This window comes from Anabrus simplex, chromosome 8, assembly GCF_040414725.1.
Source record: "Anabrus simplex isolate iqAnaSimp1 chromosome 8, ASM4041472v1, whole genome shotgun sequence".
Taxonomy (NCBI): domain Eukaryota; kingdom Metazoa; phylum Arthropoda; class Insecta; order Orthoptera; family Tettigoniidae; genus Anabrus; species Anabrus simplex.
The window spans coordinates 145,447,493-145,467,295 of NC_090272.1; the positions used below are offsets into that span (position 1 = coordinate 145,447,493).

The following is a 19,803-nucleotide window of genomic DNA, read 5'->3' on the forward strand; positions in this document are numbered from 1 at the left end:
TGTGAATACCAATGACCAATTTCAGAGAAACAGAGGAATGTTTCTACAATAAAAATTTAACATGCAATAAGACGACTAATACCATTGTTGGATTGGCATAAATTAACACATTTAACTTATACAGGGTCTTTTTTATGGCTTGCTCCGTGTGTCAGGGGAACACGCACGGAAGGCGATAGCTGGGCGACTCATTTGCCGAGAGATATATTGCTCTGAGTGGTGCTGCGGAGCCAGCTAAAAAAAAAAAAAAAAAAGAAAAAAAGACCCTGTATATACCCAGCAACTTTTGGTTTAAATAAGACTTACTTTGGTGTTTTCATGTGATGCCAGGAAGTGTCCCATGTAGCATAACTGACATTCATCATTTTCTAAGAAAACAGACTTTTACTACTTTCTCCTTCTACTCTCCAACTGTGGTCAAGTTCCACTTTAGTAGTATGGCAAAAAATTTACACTGGCAGAATTAATTCTACAAAGTTATGTATTTACCTTTGTTAAATTCCCTTCATGGCCAGGTAATTTAATTGCAGGTACTAGTGTTGCAATATCCATACCCTCCAATTCATCAGCTTCGTATTGAAAAATCACAGCCGTTTCTGAATCAGCAGACATGATGCAACCAGCACAATCTATAACAAGCTGATAAACAGTTCTGTGAAAGACTATTAGCCTTCCCCAACTCCAAAGATATAATTTATGTAAAACATGCTAAATAGATCCTTACAGCACTTGAAATTTAAAAATTTAAAAAAGTGGAATGTAGAAGTAGTAGTATTAGTAGTGGTAGTAGCAGTAGTAGCAGCAGTAGTAATAGTAATGACGGGAAAGGGTAAAGGAGAGCAGAATAACCTATCGAGGTTCATGTTCCTCCCTCAAAACAACTTGAAATCAAGGTTATCTATTATTCATGTCTGGGTCTACCTGTGAGGAAATGGTGCAAAACAAGGAGATTATTAACGACTATGCTCGGCGCAAACTTTAATGTGACCCTGAGCCATGGATGCAGAATAGCCTGCCCACGTCAGAACCAATCAGCGCCAGTCGCGCTTTGCTGTTCGTAACTGTAAGAACCTCAGTGCACTATGAGTGTGTTTATTTAAATAACAAGCATAATATACTGTAATAGAGTATTTTTGTGTATATCTACTGTATTCCTACAATGGCCGAGCCAGTGAAACGCCAGGAAGTATTTCATAAACAGGCCAGAGGGTTAATTTAAGAAGTGTAAATGTTCTTCAAGAGGGAAGTAGGCGCCGGAAGTCCATTGTGAGAGGTTGTCAAAACTCAGGAGCACATGGCACTTGCACGTAGTGGTATGGGAGTATGAAGTGTGAAATGAATAGTTCGAGAAGCCAAGTTATTAGAACAGGCAAGTGGAAGTTTGCAATTTAGATCTCCAGGGAAAAAACACCTAGTACCATAACGAGTAACTGGCATTGACAATTTTGACCAAAATGTTTTACCCAGCAAAATATTCAAGTTTTATGACAGAGGTGTGTTCCCTACAGCAAAGAAGTTAGTCCATGTAATGCATAAAGCCACTGGTTTTAAGGGGAGCTCTCGTTCTATGCAGAGAATGTTAAAACATGCAGGTATCAGGTATATAAAATGCAATGATGGGAGGAAATTTTTAATGGAACGTAGCGATATTGCTGCTACCCGAATGACATTTTTACGAACAATGCATGAAATTTGAGAGAAGAGGATTTGCAACGTGTATTACTTAGATGAGACCTGGGTAAACCAGAACCACACAAGATCGATGATTTGGCAGTCAACAGAGTGACGGTGGGTTTTACAAGTTCCTGTAGATACAAAAGTGGCCACCTCATTATATGCCATGCTGGTTCTGCTGCAACTGGATTCATTTCCGTGAGTAAATTAGTGTTCAGAGCAAAATCAAAATTGAAAATTTTGAACTAGCACACTGAAATGAACGGGGAAGCATTCCGAGATTGGTTTTTGGACCAGCTGTTACCATATCTGCATTCCGCAACCATGATTGTAATAGACAATGCGAGCTATCATTCCGCCATAATGGACAAGCCTCTCACAACAAACACATGGAAGAATATTATTACATGGCCAAGTAGTAACAATATACCACATGACACAAGACAAACCAGGGCCGAATTATTGCAGCTCATGAAGACAAAGGGCAATGAAAAAACATAACTTGACACCATAGGTTAGTAACATGGTCACAGAGTGGTACGATTACCACCTTATCACTGTCAGTATAACCCTACTGAATTGGTACGTACACAAGCGAAGGGGTATGTGGCAGAAAAGAATGCCACGTTTAAAATTGCCTATACTGAAAGGTTAACTCACAAAGCGATAGACGAGTCTTGATTGCAGATTGGGAAGCTTGCATACGTCACACAGACAAAGTGCAGGATAATGATTTCCGTAAAGAATTGGTGAGAGATGATTTAATGGAGCCTATAATCATCAATGTGGCAGGAACATCCAGCAGATAAAGTTCTGGTTCTGAATTCAGCGATTCTGACAGTTCAGAGTAACCACGTACGTGTGTACTCTATATAGATGAAGTTGTTCAAATTTTCTTATTGGTTTATAATTTGTGATCCTTTATATAATGCATGTAGAAATAATAATTTCTAATAGCCGATATTATTACGTGTAGGTTAAAGGTTAAAAGCAAAAGCCACAAATATATAACAGAATATAAATGTAGAATAATGTCTAGAAACAAATTTACACTTTCTGAACCTAAAGTGTACACTACCATGATTCTGTTCTAAAACATTTCTATAATGTATGACAATATGTTAATTTCTGTAAAGGAAATAAAATCCATACACTTCAAGACTAACACGGCTATCCTTTGTCGTCGTTAATGTTTGGGATTGGAAGAGTGTTAAGAGGGACCCAATCCTGTTGTGTTTGCTAGATTTACGTAGGATACGTCTTTTGAAAGGCGTGGGTGATGTCTGCACAGAAAAAGGATTTTATCTGAATTCACTTTAAAACTATGAATCTCATTGTTGAATCCGTATTGATGGTTGAACTTCTTACAAAATTATACAAAACTATTTTAATCCTCCTAGTCAATACTATATACTGTCCGACTCGTTGGCTGAATGGTCAGCGTACTGACCTTCGGTTCAGAGGGTCCCGGGTTCGATTCCCGGCCGGGTCGGGGATTTTAATCGCTTCTGATTAATTCTTCTGGCTCGGGGACTGGGTGTTTGTGTCCGTCCCAACACTCTCCTCTTCATATTCACACAACACACTACACTACCAACCACCACAGAAACACGCAATAGTGATTACATCCCTCCATATAGGGTTGGCGTCAGGAAGGGCATCCGGCCGTAAAACAGGGCCAAGTCCACATGTGCGACACAGATCGCACCCGCGACTCCACAGGTGTGGGAAAAGCGGTAGGAAAAGAAGTCAATACTATATACTGTATTTCTTTGGGAAAAAATTAATTAATTTTGTTTGTTATTGTGGGCAAGTTAAGTGATAGGAGCAGAGGGTCCCCAGCTATGATATCAACAATCACGTCAAAGTAGAAGTTTAGCTTAGCTTCACATAACTTTAGGTTCACCAAAGTTCGTACAGTTTTCCTGATATCTTTAACATCGGGGGGGGAACAGTCATTTCCAGACTCTTTCAGTGTTTAGGAGAGCCTAAAATGGAATATCATAGGTTATTTTTACATAGTGTTATATATCAAGCTTGTTAACAGACCATAAAACATGAAGCACTCTTGGTGTAGGTGTGATTTTTGTTTCTTTATATTTAAAAAAATGCTTGCCTTCATCCTAACCATATGCAGAGTCTCTAACGCAAAAATAACTTGCCCGAGCACACACGTGATATTTGATGCTGGGTGTTACAACTGACGGGATTGACTGCATGTATGCAGCAACGCTGTGTTTTGCAACATTGTTCTCTCTCTCTCTCTCTCTCTCTCTCTCTCTCCGCGGCCAGGGGCCATTGATGCTGTCGCTGACTATAACAGTACAAAGTTCCTCAAAATCAGCAGTGTGGTAGCAGATACTGGAATAGGAAAGGAGTTGTATTATTGTTTAAATCTGTACTTTATTGGTTATTTTAACCAGGGTTATAAAGGTGAGCCTAGCCTAGAAAGTTACAATGGAGTTTTCACGTTATTTATGAGAGGAACAAAGAAAAAACTTTTAGTTTTTGATACGAATACTGATATTTTCTCCATAAGCAAGGATCTCCAATTTTATGTGGAATTCAAACCACAGGAAAGAGATTTTTTTCATTTTGAAAATCCTACTTGCAGTGGCTGAAATTCAACCTGTGGACACCTTGTTGTGAAGACAGTGTGATGTCATTCAGCTTTCAAGGTTCAGAGGAATGAGAGTCACTGTGTTCTTGAATAGAGATTTTATTATCAGGAAGTGCTGTGAACACGGTATTGCATTGGTGAATGTCAAGTTTTACTCTTCAGTCAATTACAACACAAGAATCGTGAAAGAACACTAACATTGATTTGCACCTTCTTCCAAAATACAGTCTCTTAATCATTATATAATCATATTTTTATCTCATTTTAAAATACAAGAAAAAGCAATATAAATATGATATATCAAAACTCTGAAAATTAAGGAACATACTTGAGCGATTCTACGTTCCACAGGTTCTGCTACAGCCAAGCACCGCCCTTCTGCTTCAAGTTTTCTAAGCCATAATGATACTGGAATGACTTTCTCATCCTTAGTTAGCATTTCAACCTGTAAATATAAGAAAATCAAAACTGTCCAAAGCAAGCACATATCTATGATCATTTACTTGGCAATATATTATAAAAATAAAATGTTCAGGTAAGAAAGGAGACAAGAGTGAAATATACAGGCATCAGAAACAAATGGAGAGCAGAAGCAATGAAAGATGTCTGATTAATTTTCAACATGTATATGGCTATTTCCGTGAAATATTAGGACATGAAAATAATTCCGTGAGAGAAAATTATCCCCCAAAAATGAGTGAAGCTACACAAACGGTTTACAATGACACGTTTAATGATGTTATATCCAAAGATGAAATACAGCTTGCAACAAGTAGAATTGCGGTGGACACTTCACCTGGCCCTGATTACGTCATCGTTAGAGCTATCAAAAGTGACATCGCTTCCGAGATAACTGCCACAATAGCCACTCGTATGCTTCAAACAGGACAGGTACCACCGTGTTTTAGAAAGGCAAGAACCGTTCTTATACACAAGGGAGGTGCCCCTGATGACAATGCAAACTGGAGACCAATCACAATATTTTCTGTTGTTAGGAGAGTAATTGGTGGTTTAGGAAGAAGAACAGTCAGAAGATTACAAGGTATGGCTGGGGAGACAGACGAACAAAGACCATGATTGATTATATAATCGTAGAGAAAGAACACCGGAAGAACCTTGTAGATGTAACAGCCATGCCTGAAGAAGCCTTTGGTGGAGATCATAGAGTTGTGATAGGAAAATTGAAAGTTGGAAAGATTGAAAAACCCCAATTAAGAAGAGAGAAAAGAATTAAAGTATGGAAGTTGAAGGAGAAAAGCGTACAAGAAGAATTTCAAAGGGAAATAATACCCTTGGTACCCAGGACAGAGGTGGGGAATGTTGAAGAGGAATGGAAAAGATTTAAGGAAGCACTAGTTGGATGTGCAGAAAAGGTGTGTGGTAGAACATCAGGAAATGTGAAAGACAAAGAAACACACTGGTGGAATGATAGGGTAAAGATTAAAGTGAAGGAAAAGAAAATGGCATGGAAGGCATGGAAAACATCTAAGACTGAAGAAAGTAGAAGAAAATATGTGGAGGCAAAGAATTTGGCCAAGAAAGTAGTGGAGGAAGAAAAGAGGAAAAGCTGGGCCTTATTCACACAGAAATTGAGAGATGATACGCAGGGCAGCAAGAAATTACTGTATGGTATCTTAAGAAACAAAAAGAGAGATCAAGTAAACACCAGATTTGTGAAGGATGAAGGTGGCATAATTTTAACAAAGCCAGAAGAAATAAGAAATAGATGGAGAGAGTATTTTCAGAAGCTGCTGAACATAAGAACGGATGACAGTCATTCAATGGACGACCAGGAAAGACAATTAGTTGACGAAGAAATGGATAAAGAAATTACAATGAATGAAATTGAAATGGCAGTAAGAAAGATGAAGAATGGAAAAACTGCTGGAATAGATGAAATTTCAGTGGAGATGATAAAGGCAGCTGGAGCTGTAGGCCTGCAGTGGACATATCGGGTTCTCAGGAATGTCTGGGAGAATAAGGAGGTCCCTGAGGATTGGCAAAAAGGAATAATCATCCCAATTTTCAAGAAAGGTGATAAGAAAGTTTTGAAGAACTACAGGGGAATTGCTCTAATATCCCATGTTGCTAAGATAATGGAAAGAATACTGGAAAGTAGAATAAGGTTGAGGCTTGAGAAGCAGATACAGGAAAATCAGTTTGGTTTCAGAAGTGGAAGATCAACAATAGAGCCCATTTTCATTATGAGACAACTAATGGAAAAGCATTGGGAGTACGGGAAGGATATGGTGATGACATTCATTGATATTGAAAAGGCATATGACAGTGTCCCTAGGACGAAAGTTTGGGACAGTCTGGTGCAAAAAGGAATTGGACAGGGATTAATAAAAATGATCATGGCATTGTATAAGGAATGTTGTAGTTGCGTGCAAACACAAGTTGGCAGGACAAGTTGGTTCAAAATAACTAGTGGGCTGAGACAGGGAAGTGTTCTATCACCAATCCTGTTTACAATAGTAATGGATGACATCATGAGAACAGCAAAAGCAGCATATGGAGGAAGAGAAATGAACATGGTGTTATTTGCAGATGATATTGTGATTTGGGGAGAAGACGACAGGAAGGTTCAAGAACAGTTGAATGTAGTGAATGGGAAGATTGAAGAATGTGGATTGAAAATAAGTGTAGAAAAGAGTAAAACTCTTGTTATGACGAGAGGGGAGAAAGAAGGGAAAGGTCAGATTAGACTTGCAGACAAGCCCCTGGAAGTAGTGGAAACGTTTAAATACCTGGGGAGTGAATTAATGGAGAATGCTCGACTGGATGCTGAGATTAGTAAAAGGATTCAAGCTGGAAGTTGTTTCTATCATAGTGTAAGAAATATGTTATGGGACAAAGATGTGCCAATGGAAGCAAAGGATACTATGTACAAGATGTATTACGTACCCATAACAACTTACGGAGCAGAAACTTGGACAATGACAAAGAAGGATGAGAGTCGAATACAGGCAGCCGAAATGAAATTCTTGAGGAGTATGATACAGAAGAGTAGACGAGACAAAATAAGGAATGAGAAAATCCGGGAAGAAATTGGAGTGGAAAAAATGAATGATAGAATAGAGAAGAGCCGACTAAGATGGTTTGGGCACATAAAGCGAATGAGCGACGAAAGAATGCCAAAAAAGGTGATGGAAATGCAAATCCAAGGAAGGAGAGGCCGTGGACGACCTCGATTGAGATGGAAGGATACCATCCAACGCAGCATTATAGAAAGAAACCTGGACTGGGACACAGTGTTGGAGAAGGAGTGGTGGAAAGACCGAAGAAAGTGGAGAGGAACCATATTTGCCCCTACCCGGCTACAGCTGGATAAAGGGAAATGATGATGATGATGATGATGAGGAGAGTAATTGAGCGAGCTCTTGATAAACGCCTGAGAGAATACGTTGCTTTTAATCCACAACAACGGGGATTTATATCTTCAGCCGGTACACATATAAATACTTCTTCACTCGATTCGGTTTTAAATTCCGCGAAACTGAACAAAACTGACCTAACAGTGATTTTTCTAGACGTCAGAAAGGCATTTGACAACATTGGGCACCTTCATTTAGATGAGACCTTGAGGACATTAGGAATACCTGAGAAATTAAAGGAACTAATAGTTAATCTCCAGACAGGAAACACTACAAAAATAGAAACTGTAACTGGAAAGACAGCCACCTTAAGCCTAAAAGGGGTGTTATGCAGGGCTCACCTCTTTCTCCCTGTCTCTACAATCTAGCAACAGATCATATTTTAAACGAACTAACTGAAGACTCTCTCACAAGCCACTATGAATTTTCTTTAGTAGCACATCTTCCACCTTTAACGATCATGGGTTTCGCTGATGACTTGGTTGTCATAGGAAATAGTCGAACAGCAGCACTTGAGCTCTCGAAAATAGTCACAAGGAGATTTCATGAAATAGGGCTTTATATCAACCCAGTGAAATCTACGGCAATCTGCATCGAACGCGGAAAGTTAATCGAAGACCCAGCTGAATTTAAGAGCTATAATATATCGAGTTTGCAACGTGGGGACACAATCTGCTATCTGGGAGTTAACTTTTCAAATGAAATAATTTTTCAACCTACACAGGAGAAAATTACAGAATAAAATGGAGAAATTGGTTTCTTCTCCACTATTACAGGCTGACCAGAAATTTGAAGTAATAAACACAGTTATATGCCCATCTCTCTTATACCCATTCCAAATTATCAAACCTGAGAAGATTCTGAAAAAGTTCCTTGCTGATACAGACATACTAATTCGAAGTGCTCTTAAGGAAATTCTTCAAATACCTGCAGACATTCCTAATGGAATGGTCTACACTGAGAAAAATATAAGGGGTTGGGACTCTTCTGCGCCACTTGGGAAGCTCATCTTCAGCCCATTAACATCTGTAAGGTACTATTAAGTTCAGGTGACGAATACATCCGTGCTACAAGAAATCTGAAAGAAGAAATAACTCTCTCACTACAATCCCTCAATGTCCCTCCATCTGACAATTTACTACATCCACGCCTAGAGATAACAGATGCCAGAAAGTGAGAAGAGTACTGAGAGAAAGGGCATTCAGTGAGTGGTGCAACTTACAGCAGAAAGGAAGAGGTGTATGTTTGTACAATGAATACACTCCTGCCAACTCCTGGATTCGAGACCATCAAGGCTTATCATGTAGTGAATGGCGTGAAGCAATTAAGATGACACCAAACATTTCAACAGTTAGATCGGTACCAGGAAGATCTCAGAACGATTCCCTTTGTAGGCGCTGCCTTAAGGAGATTGAAACTCTTGCGCATGTTCTGGGATCTTGTCCTCATGGTGAACTTTCATCATAACATCCGCTCGTTAATTGCGGTGACGCTAAAAGAGCATGGTTTCCAGGTATTTGAAGAGGTTCATGGCTTAGCGAACAACGGAAGCCACAGAAGGATTGACACCATTGCTTTCAAGAATAAGAAGAGAGGTTACATCATCGACCCCACAATTCGCTTTGAAAGCCATAAGTCACAGCCCTCAGATGTTAACCTAGAGAAGAGGAATATATACTTACCAACAATTCCTTACTACAGGGAGAAATACCAGTTAGAGGAAATCGACATAGTAGGTCTGATGATTGGAGCAAGGGGAACGATTCCTGCTTTTGCCGCTAATTTCTGGAAACAGATGTCTCTACCAGTTACAACGTTACAGGAGATTGCCATCATAGCCTTAAGGGGCTCACAGATAATTCTAAGAAATCACTGTTACAATTAGGTTACCTTCAACATTTCTCAAGTACAGAATATCTATTTCGCTTCTAAATATAAATGTAAAAGTATACTTTGTCGCAAGGCAGCCTCTGCATGAGAGGAAGTATTTCATAAAATAAAAAAATAAATATCATATATCAGCTGATAACAGTCCATAGAGATATAAAAAAATTAATGGGACTGATTTATACTATTTTTAAAATTCTACAAATGTGTAAATAAATAGCTGCTATGGAGATATTGTACTTTTAAAAAAAGAAGTCATTCCTAAATAAAATATTTCTAGTAACTAGCACAATTGAGCTCCCAAAAGCAGAAAAAAGGTCTTGCAATCGTGGGACTAAATCTGAAACAATAATCTTGGGTTTGATAATGCAAGCCTAACCCTTTCGCACTCAGCACGCTGATCTATCGGCACGAGAGGTTATGGCGAAAACACTCACAGCGCCGATACATCGGCTCTGTCTTATTTACAGATTTCGGTCATTCGCGTAGCTGTTAAATCAGAACAGTTCATCGTGACGGTACATTAAAGCCTTGAATTTGCATTTAACTCAACCGATATATCCACCAGCCCTACAAAATACTTTTATTTTCGACAAATGAAATCTGTTGACCGTGAATGTTTATGTTGTGGTTATTTGAAGTTGTTATTGCATGGATCTGTTTTGATTGGCTTATGAATACAACAAGTTGATCTTGCTATAAGTTTTGTTTATAGTTTATTTCGTTTCTTTGGTATATCGTGTGCTCGATGTACTTCGTAAACTATAATTTTACTCCTTTTCATAACTCCGTTGTTGCCCGTGCTTGCGTCATCTTTTTATAGTAATAGCTAGGCCATATTCAACGCCGAATGAGGCCGATATCCTTGAATTTTCAGATGATTTAGACAGTAATAATGACCTTCTTTTGCCGAAAGTGATTCCCGTTATGTGGGAAGTGACACGGTCGTAACTGCTCACCGTGCATCGGACCGTGAGGCCCTGATATCGATGACCGTTACATGTACACTGAATAACATTGTGTAATGCTTCATGAGTGAATTGCAGCACACACATCATATTGATATCAAATTATTCAGAATTAAATGTTCTTTCATTCACGTCTAAGAGTAAAGAAGGAAGACGCAACAATGTCTAATTTTGAAAACTAATTTATTTTTAAAAATTTATTTTCGAAATTTAATAATTTTTTTGGGCTTAACCAATAACAATACGTCCAAGGTATATTCATTTCTGAAATGCTCATAGTTTCCTGTATCAGTGTGATTAGTTTTATTTTAATGTGTGTTCAACTCTTTACGTGTTGAATTTTTGTAATTTGCTTTGGAAAATCACAGAAATTAATCTGAGTGTCTTCGAGCAAACACCTGCATATAGGCTGAGTGCCAAAGGGTTAAGCATTCATGCAGTAGAATTGATTACCTAAAACAAAGAGTACAGTCTAACAAAGAAGTTTTCTATCAAAACTTCCCTTTATTATTATTATTATTATTATTATTATTATTATTATTATTATTATTATTAGGAGTACGAGGGCTATGCCAGAAGTTTTTAGCAGAGTGTGAGAAAAAAATTTATTTGCAAAACAATTACAACTTTTCAAAATACTCTGCATTAGCACATATACATTTTTCCATTCTCTGAAACCACTTAGAAAACGTTTCAGTCCAAGCTTCTTTCGGGAGGGATGTCGCTTAGTGCACTCTCGAACGCCGCAATAGCCTCTTCATCTGACGAAAACCGCTGCCCACGTATTTTTTCCTTGGTCTTAGGGAACAGAAAGAAGTCACATGGGGTCAGGTCAGGTGAATAGGGGGGATGAGGTAACACTCACACTTTTTCCCTTTCCAAAAAGTCCATTGTTCTGGCAGCCTTGTGTGCAGATGCATTGTCATGATGCAGCAAAAGGTGCCCACACTCTTGGACTTTGGGTGCTGTGACCTCCAAGTGGCGAGGACTTAGGGAAGACAGTCATTCACATACCATTCAGCATTGACTGTACGATGTGTGTCCATGGTCACAGAGGTGAGATGCCCCATTTTCGTAAAAAAAAGTTGCCACCACCATCTTTCCGGAGCTCCGACTTTGTCGAACTTTTGTGGGTGGTTCCTCCCCTGGAAAGCACCACACAGAAGACTGTCTCTTCATTTCAGGGTCATAATGGTAGACCCATGTTTCATCACCTGTGACGATATTGTAGGTGTCTTTGGACTGCCCTCCATTGAATTTTTCTAGCATGAAATGACACCAGTCCACTCCCCCCTCCTTTTGGCTTTCTGTCAGGGAATGTGGCACTCAACGGGCACATCTCTTGGTAAGGCCTAAATAATCGTGAACTATGGTCTGCGCTGCTCTTGACCCAATATTTAAGGTCCCTTCAATGTCACAAAATGTAAGATGTGGATCTGCTTTGATCATTTCCCTCACAGCATCAATGTTTTCTTGAGTCACAGGTGTTGCTGAGTGACCGGGACGAGGTTCATCTTCAATTGACTGCCGACCCCTTGAAAACTCACAAAACCAATTTCTAACTGTGGCTCTAGAAGGGGCAGCCTCAACAAAAATGCGCAGCAAAGAAGAATGGCATTCTTCGGCACTTAATTTCTTTTCATAATCATAAAAAATGATTGCTCGAAAAATCGCAGCGCGACAGATCCATCTTGCACCGTGTCTGACTCAGCACTGCCTGTGCTTTCTTCCCTCGCTGTGGAGGACCTACCGCTAGGAGGGGTTGCGTGCGCATGTTCCAAGGTCAAAAAACATCGCTCTTTCAAATGAAAATATCCCATTGTCCTCAGAATTACAGTTTACGCGCTGCTAAAAACTTTCGGCATAACCTTCGTATTGACTTAAATCTGATTGATAATATCAGTCAGCAGATAACAGAGAATCAATATGAAGACCAGATGCATCTTGAGACTGCAAGATCACTGTTGAGCATCATGGCTATTCCTCTTAAGAATCTAAAAATGGAAATTAAAAAATGGCCACAAGAAGTTGGAAGAAGCTTTAGAGGCTGGAGCAATACACAGGATGTTGTGGAAGAAATCTACAGAAGAACTAAAGCAGAGATCAAATACCACGGAGAACAAGGAATTGTCCAGAACATCACCAGTGACAAATAACTCGGTGGAAGACCAAGGAAAATGGGAAATGTATCGTCCAAGAAGAAGAGAAAGAAAAAGAGCGAGGATAGGAAACACGAATATATTCCAACGAAACGGGCCGAAATGATCCTGAAGGTACAGTGGTTTTAGCGAGAGTGGAAAACTACCTCATTCTAAATCAAGGAGTCATTCAAAAGCCGTAATCATCAAACCAATGCACAGTAAGACATTCGCTGATGTATCGAAGGGTATCAGGAACAGGGTGAAGCCGGAAGACAGTGGAGCAGGCATCCAATCTATCCGCAAAACAAGACCTGGGGCTGTTCTTCGCTTGAATTCAATAAAACAACACAGATTGAAAACAGGGAGATATTCAGTAAATCTCTGTGATGCCCTCAGACAAGATGACAATGTAAAGGCTTTAATCCCCCGAATTACACTAGAGATTTGAGACATGGATGGCGCCATAACTGCTGCAGATGTGGAGGAAGCTGCAAGGTGACATTCTGGTAATCCCCATGGAGAGCTGAAAATATTGGTCACCAAACAGCTGGGGACAGAAACTTGCCATCTTTGAAACTAAAGATGAGGATGCTCAGAAATTATTGGAAGCAGGAAGAATTAAGATAATCATGATGATGATTGTTGTTTAAAGGGGCCTAACATCTATGTCATCAGCCCCTAATGGTACGAAATGAGACAAAATGGTATGACAATTTAAAAATCCATAACCCTCCACTGACTAGAATTCAAAAACGTGAGGACAAAGATTGAATGGATGGATACGAAGTTAAAACAATCAGTGGATCCCACCCGCAATGCCAGACATTCCCAGGAAGTAGTGTTAGTGTATTACTGACCAAGGGACTGCTTCTAAAGCACAATGCTGACTCTATGATGCTTGTAGTCGAAACGGGTCCAAAATCCACGTCATCGGCCCGTAATAATGGTACTTATCGCTAGGAAAATAGAACCATGGTATGTGTCATGTTGCGGTACTAATCAAAAGCTTAGAATCGCGGTATTCCACACATTATGGTACTATGCACAGGTAATGAAATTCGTACATGTAACACAGAACTATGGTGTTTCGCACACTGCGGCGCTATTTACAGGCAACGCAAACCTATGGTGTTCCTTACATTAGTGGACTAAACACAGGGACCCGCACTATCCCGTGGTGTTCCTTACAGAGTGGGTACTAAGTATAGGCAAGGCAGAACTATGGTGTCACTAATCTCATGGTGTTGGTACGAATCACAGGTACTGTAAAATGAATCCTGAACCACACACTGTCGCTACTAATCACAAATCTATTTTGTACCTAACATAGTGGTATTACACGCAAGTAAAAGCGACCCATGGTGTTCCCTGCGTGATGGTACTAATTAAAAGTAGTCTCATGGTTCTAATTAAATCATCCCTTGGTCGCCCCTTTTATTTGCCTCTTACGACAGGCAGAGAATACCGTGGGTGTATTCTTCGTATGTGTCCCCCATCCACAGGGGGTTGTGTGTTTGGTCCGCGAGAGGTATTTTACACTGACTGACAGAGCAAATGCAACACCAAGAAGGAGTGGTCAGAACTTTATGCCAATTGCAGGGTAGACTGACGTCACTGAGGTATGCTCATGATGTGAAATGCGCCGCTGTGCTGCGCACGTAGCGAACGATAAATGGGACACGGCGTTGGTGAATGGCCCACTTCGTACCATGATTTCTCAGCCGACAGTCATTGTAGAACGTGTTGTCGTGTGCCACAGGACACGTGTATAGCTAAGAATGCCAGGCCGCCGTCAACGGAGGCATTTCCAGCAGACAGACGACTTTACGAGGGGTATGGTGATCGGGCTGAGAAGGGCAGGTTGGTCGCTTCGTCAAATCGCAGCCGATACCCATAGGGATGTGTCCACGGTGCAGCGCCTGTGGCGAAGATGGTTGGCGCAGGGACATGTGGCACGTGCGAGGGGTCCAGGCGCAGCCCGAGTGACGTCAGCACGCGAGGATCGGCGCATCCGCCGCCAAGCGGTGGCAGCCCCGCACGCCACGTCAACCGCCATTCTTCAGCATGCGCAAGACACCCTGGCTGTTCCAATATCGACCAGAACAATTTCCCGTCGATTGGTTGAAGGAGGCCTGCACTCCCGGCGTCCGCTCAGAAGACTACCATTGACTCCACAGCATAGACGTGCACGCCTGGCATGGTGCCGGGCTAGAGCGACTTGGATGAGGGAATGGCGGAACGTCGTGTTCTCCGATGAGTCACGCTTCTGTTCTGTCAGTGATAGTCACCGCAGACGAGTGTGGCGTCGGCGTGGAGAAAGGTCAAATCCGGCAGTAACTGTGGAGCGCCCTACCGCTAGACAACGCGGCATCATGGTTTGGGGCGCTATTGCGTATGATTCCACGTCACCTCTAGTGCGTATTCAAGGCACGTTAAATGCCCACCGCTACGTGCAGCATGTGCTGCGGCCGGTGGCACTCCCGTACCTTCAGGGGCTGCCCAATGCACTGTTTCAGCAGGATAATGCCCGCCCACACACTGCTCGCATCTCCCAACAGGCTCTACGAGGTGTACAGATGCTTCCGTGGCCACCGTACTCTCCGGATCTCTCACCAATCGAACACGTGTGGGATCTCATTGGACGCCGTTTGCAAACTCTGCCCCAGCCTCGTACGGACGACCAACTGTGGCAAATGGTTGACAAAGAATGGAGAACCATCCCTCAGGACACCATCCGCACTCTTATTGACTCTGTACCTCGACGTGTTTCTGCGTGCATCGCCGCTCGCGGTGGTCCTACATCCTACTGAGTCGATGCCGTGCGCATTGTGTAACCTGCATATCGGTTTGAAATAAACATCAATTATTCATCCGTGCTGTCTCTGTTTTTTTCCTCAACTTTCATCCCTTTCGAACCACTCCTCCTTGGTGTTGCATTGTCACTGTCAGTCAGTGTATTTTCCTCAAGTCCGCCAGCAAGCCGGTTAGGACCCCGATATCCGCCACATTGAACTTGCCATGTGGGAGTATCACCTCACCACCTGCTACGCCAGCGTAGGAGGTTCATGGAAAGAATTAAGATAGGATGGCTATACTGCAGAGTACATGCTAGAACCATGTTACCTCACTGCTTTCAATGCCTACCATATGTATAGCTGGCAAGAAACTGCACAGGCCCAGACAGAAGTAAGCTCTGTTTTAAGTGTGGAGAATCTCGTCATAAGGCAGTAAACTGCAAAAAGAATAATCCGCGATGCATGCTTTTTACAAACAAGGATGTCAATGAAGCTAAATGAAATCATGTTGCTGGATCGGGTGCATACACAATATAATTAAGGGATATGAATTTAATTTTGAATGGTCCGTATTGAACTGTGATTACAATTAAATTAAAAATTAAGATTAAAATATTCCCAAATTTTCAATACTAAATCAAGTAATGTGGGTCACATTACGGAAGAAACATTTATTAGAGAACTAGTTTTGACCTATTTTTTAAGGTCATCATCAGTCAAATCGCGAGTTGCACAATGTATCTGATAGTTCATAGAAATTGTAAGAAAGTCGTGAAAACACAGTGGTGTGACACTATCAATGTGAAGAAGTCAAAATTGTTGTAAAAGTTTTGGGTAATGCATAAAATGCATAAATTAATGCACTTAGCTGTTGAAGGAAGAATTCAACAAGAATAGTCTAGGCGTTGAAAGAATCTTGAGGTTTATATATATCACTCATGAAGTTCTGATAGTTGTGCTGCGATGTGTTGGAACGTATTACAGGTAAGGTCTCGTTGGTGATCGAAGTTTTAAAATGTTTAAAATGCATACATCAATGCATATAGTTGTCATTGAAGGATAACAAAGATTCTAGAGAATTAGGGTGGAAATATTTTACTCTTAATTTTTAATTTAATTGTATGCACAATATTCCGTGAAAAAGGCAAAAAATCACAGCAAATGACGCGAATCCTTCAAACAAACATGCACAGGAGTCAAACAGCTAATGATCCTATGACAAAGCTGATTTATGAGATGGAAACAGACATAGTTATTCTTAGCAAACCATATCAAGAGAGCGACCATCCAGAGTGGTTTGTGGATAATCTTGGAACAGCTGCAATTTGGATACCAGATATAGGAAAATTTTCAGTCAGAGAGCATGGACGTGAAGATGATTTTGTTTGGGTACAGATTGGGGGAATCACTATTGTAGCTGTTATTTTACGCCAAATGAATCCGTTCCCAACTTTCAGATGAAACTTGATGGCCTTGAGGATGCATTACGTGGAATGGAAAACAGACTAGTGGTTGCTGATGATTTTAATGCTCAAGCATTGGAACGGGGCATGCCATAAACAGAGTCCAGAGGACGACGTATAATGGAGATGTCAGCCAGAACGGGTTTGATGGTCAACAACATTGGAAATGTACCAACATTTTGACCACCAGGATGTCAGGGAACAATACTATACCAGGAGTGATCACCAATATATCATCTTTCGACTGCTCCAGGAATCTCCTCAAGTAAGAAACATCTTGCGCAGGCCAGCATGGTGGAACATAGCCAGTATCGACAAGGAAAAGTTTCTTGATGTAATACGGAATGGAATAGACAACATAACAGAAAAATGCTTTGGCTGTATAGGGAAAGAAGCAGCTGGTGTATGGGTTGAACTCACCATGCAGCTAATCCAGCAAGCATGCAATCTCTCAATGTCCCGAAGGAGACCACGGAATAGCAAGCGCCCAGCATAATGGTGGACTGAAGAGATTGCCGAACTGAGAAGGAATTGTCTGCGACTTCGACACAGGGTTCAGAGGATGAGAGGCAGTCCAGAGAATACCTCAGTCAGAGCGGAGTACAAATCAGCGAAGAAGGAACTCCGTACCGCAATTAGAAAGAGTACAGCCAATAAATAGTGGGCACTGGCTAATAAAGTAGATGATCCATCGGGACTAGGTTATAAGATTGTAATGAAGAAACTCGGGACATTGTCAACCCCGAGTATGTGTCCACAAACCATGAAAGAAATTGTGGATACACTACTCCCCGACCATCCAGAGAGGATTGACTGTGACGATGAAAAAGAACTGGATGATATACCCCTCTTCACAGTAGAAGAGCTGAACAGAGCTATTAGCTCTCTTAGAAACCAGAAGGCTCCAGGACCAGATGGTATACCTGCAAAAGTGCTAAAGATAATATCAGAACTCTGTCCAGAACTCTTGCTGAATATGTACAATTACTGCCTGCAAGCGGGTGTTTTTATTCGCCGATGGAAAATGGTCCAATTGGTTTTGATCAGAAAAGGAAAGCTTGGTGGTTATAGACCTTTATGTATGTTGGACAAAGCTGGAAAAGGCCTGGAGAAACTTCTGCAGCCCAGAATTCTCTCAGCAGTTCAGCAGGCAGGGGATTTATCTGTTCGGCAGCATGGATTTTTGAGAGGGCACTTGATGCTGGATGCAGTGTGGCAGGTGGTGAATACAGCAGAAAGAGCACAAACGGGCAATCACCATTCCTGTAAATTGACATTTTCTGTGACCCTGGACGTGAAGAATGCTTTCAATTCGGTAAGGTGGAGCAGCATGTTGGAAGCTCTTGAAGAAACTTTCAAGCTACCACAATATCTTATGAGCATAATGAGAGACTACTTCAAGGATTGCACTCTGCTGTGTGATACGGAAGATGGACAAAGGACAAAACGACTGACGGCTGGTGCAGCGCAGGGATCGATCCTTGGTCCCGATCTTTGGAACATCATGTATGACGGCCTGTTATGTTTGGAGATGCCAGAGGACATGAAGCTTGTTGGCTACGCTGATGATGTGGCAGCCTTAACAGTGGCTCGTAATGTTGAGATGGTTCCTTATATGAAGTTAAAAACATTTTGTTCCGTATTGAACTGAGATCACAAAGTTAAAATTTTGGGTAAAAGTTCAACCTTTCCAGTACAATGTGTGTTGAACAAGAATTTTATTTACAACATATTTTATTTAAGGTACCAGTTTCGACACCTATATATGGTGTCATCAGCCTTCTGCTTGGTTGTAATTTTAGGCTGATGATGACACGATATATAGATGTTGAAACCGGTACCTTAAATAAAATATGTTGCAAATGACATTCCTGTACAACATGCATTGTACTGGAAAAGTTGAACTTTTACCCAAAATTTTAACATTGTGATGTTGAGATGGCTCAAATCAAAATGAACCAGGTGACGCGGAGCATAAAAGAATGAATGAGGAGTCACAGGCTAACACTAGCAGAACACAAAACGGAGATAGTTCTTCTGACGAGGAAGAGGATCGAGACTCTTATGCCAATGATTGTTGGAGAGTTAGTGATTGAAACGTCTACGATCACGAAATATCTGGGAGTGACACTTGACTCCATGCTCACTTTCTGGAATCATATTCAGAGAGTGACAGATATGGCAGTAAAATACATGACTGCACTTAGTAGACTGATGGGAAATATTAAAGGTCCAAAATCCAATAAACAACACCTTCTCATGTTGACGGTTCAGTCAGTGCTCCTGTATGGCTCTGAAATTTGGGCTGAATCCTTGAAATTTGCTTGGTATCGGAGAAGGATAGCTGCCGTACAAAGGAGATCAGCTTTACGTATTGCATGTGCATAGCGCACAGTTTCCAAACTTGCAATCCTCACGGTAGCAGTAATAGCCCCAATAGATCTACTTGCATTGGAGTGTCAAGAAATTAGGCATACCCAAGGAGAGCTGGGAAAGAAATGTGCAAAGAAGTGTGTCTTCAGTCAACGGATGAGGCGATGGCAACCCAGATGGGAAAGTAATCCTCGGGGTAAATGGACCAAGCGACTGATACCACGCTTCGTTATCTGGGTTGAAAGGGTTCATGGTGAAGTCAACTATTACCCCACGCAGCTTCTAACAGGACATGGATATTTTCAGAAATTCCTGCATTGAATCGGCGGTGCGAGTGATGCAGCATGCAAATACTGTGACGACATCGATGATGCACTTCACGCCTTTTTTGTGTGCAGCCATTGGATTACAAAGAGAAGATGTATGGAAACTGAATTGGAAGAAGTGACACCAGATAATATTATTTCTGTGATGCTACGAAACCAGGAATCCTGGGATCGTATGG

The 19,803-nt window shown here is 41.1% G+C and overlaps 1 protein-coding gene across 1 annotated transcript in view; it reads right to left on the reverse strand.

Annotated features, from left to right (window-relative positions):
• Pask (PAS kinase) overlaps positions 1–19,803 on the reverse strand; it is a 453,665-nt gene that overhangs the window by 344,011 nt on the left and 89,851 nt on the right. The window contains exons 5-6 of the mRNA XM_068229079.1: positions 4,623–4,739; positions 490–639 (exon numbers count right to left, since the gene is read on the reverse strand). Coding sequence (XP_068085180.1) covers positions 490–639; positions 4,623–4,739 — 267 coding nt within the window. The remainder of the gene's footprint in view (positions 1–489; positions 640–4,622; positions 4,740–19,803) is intronic.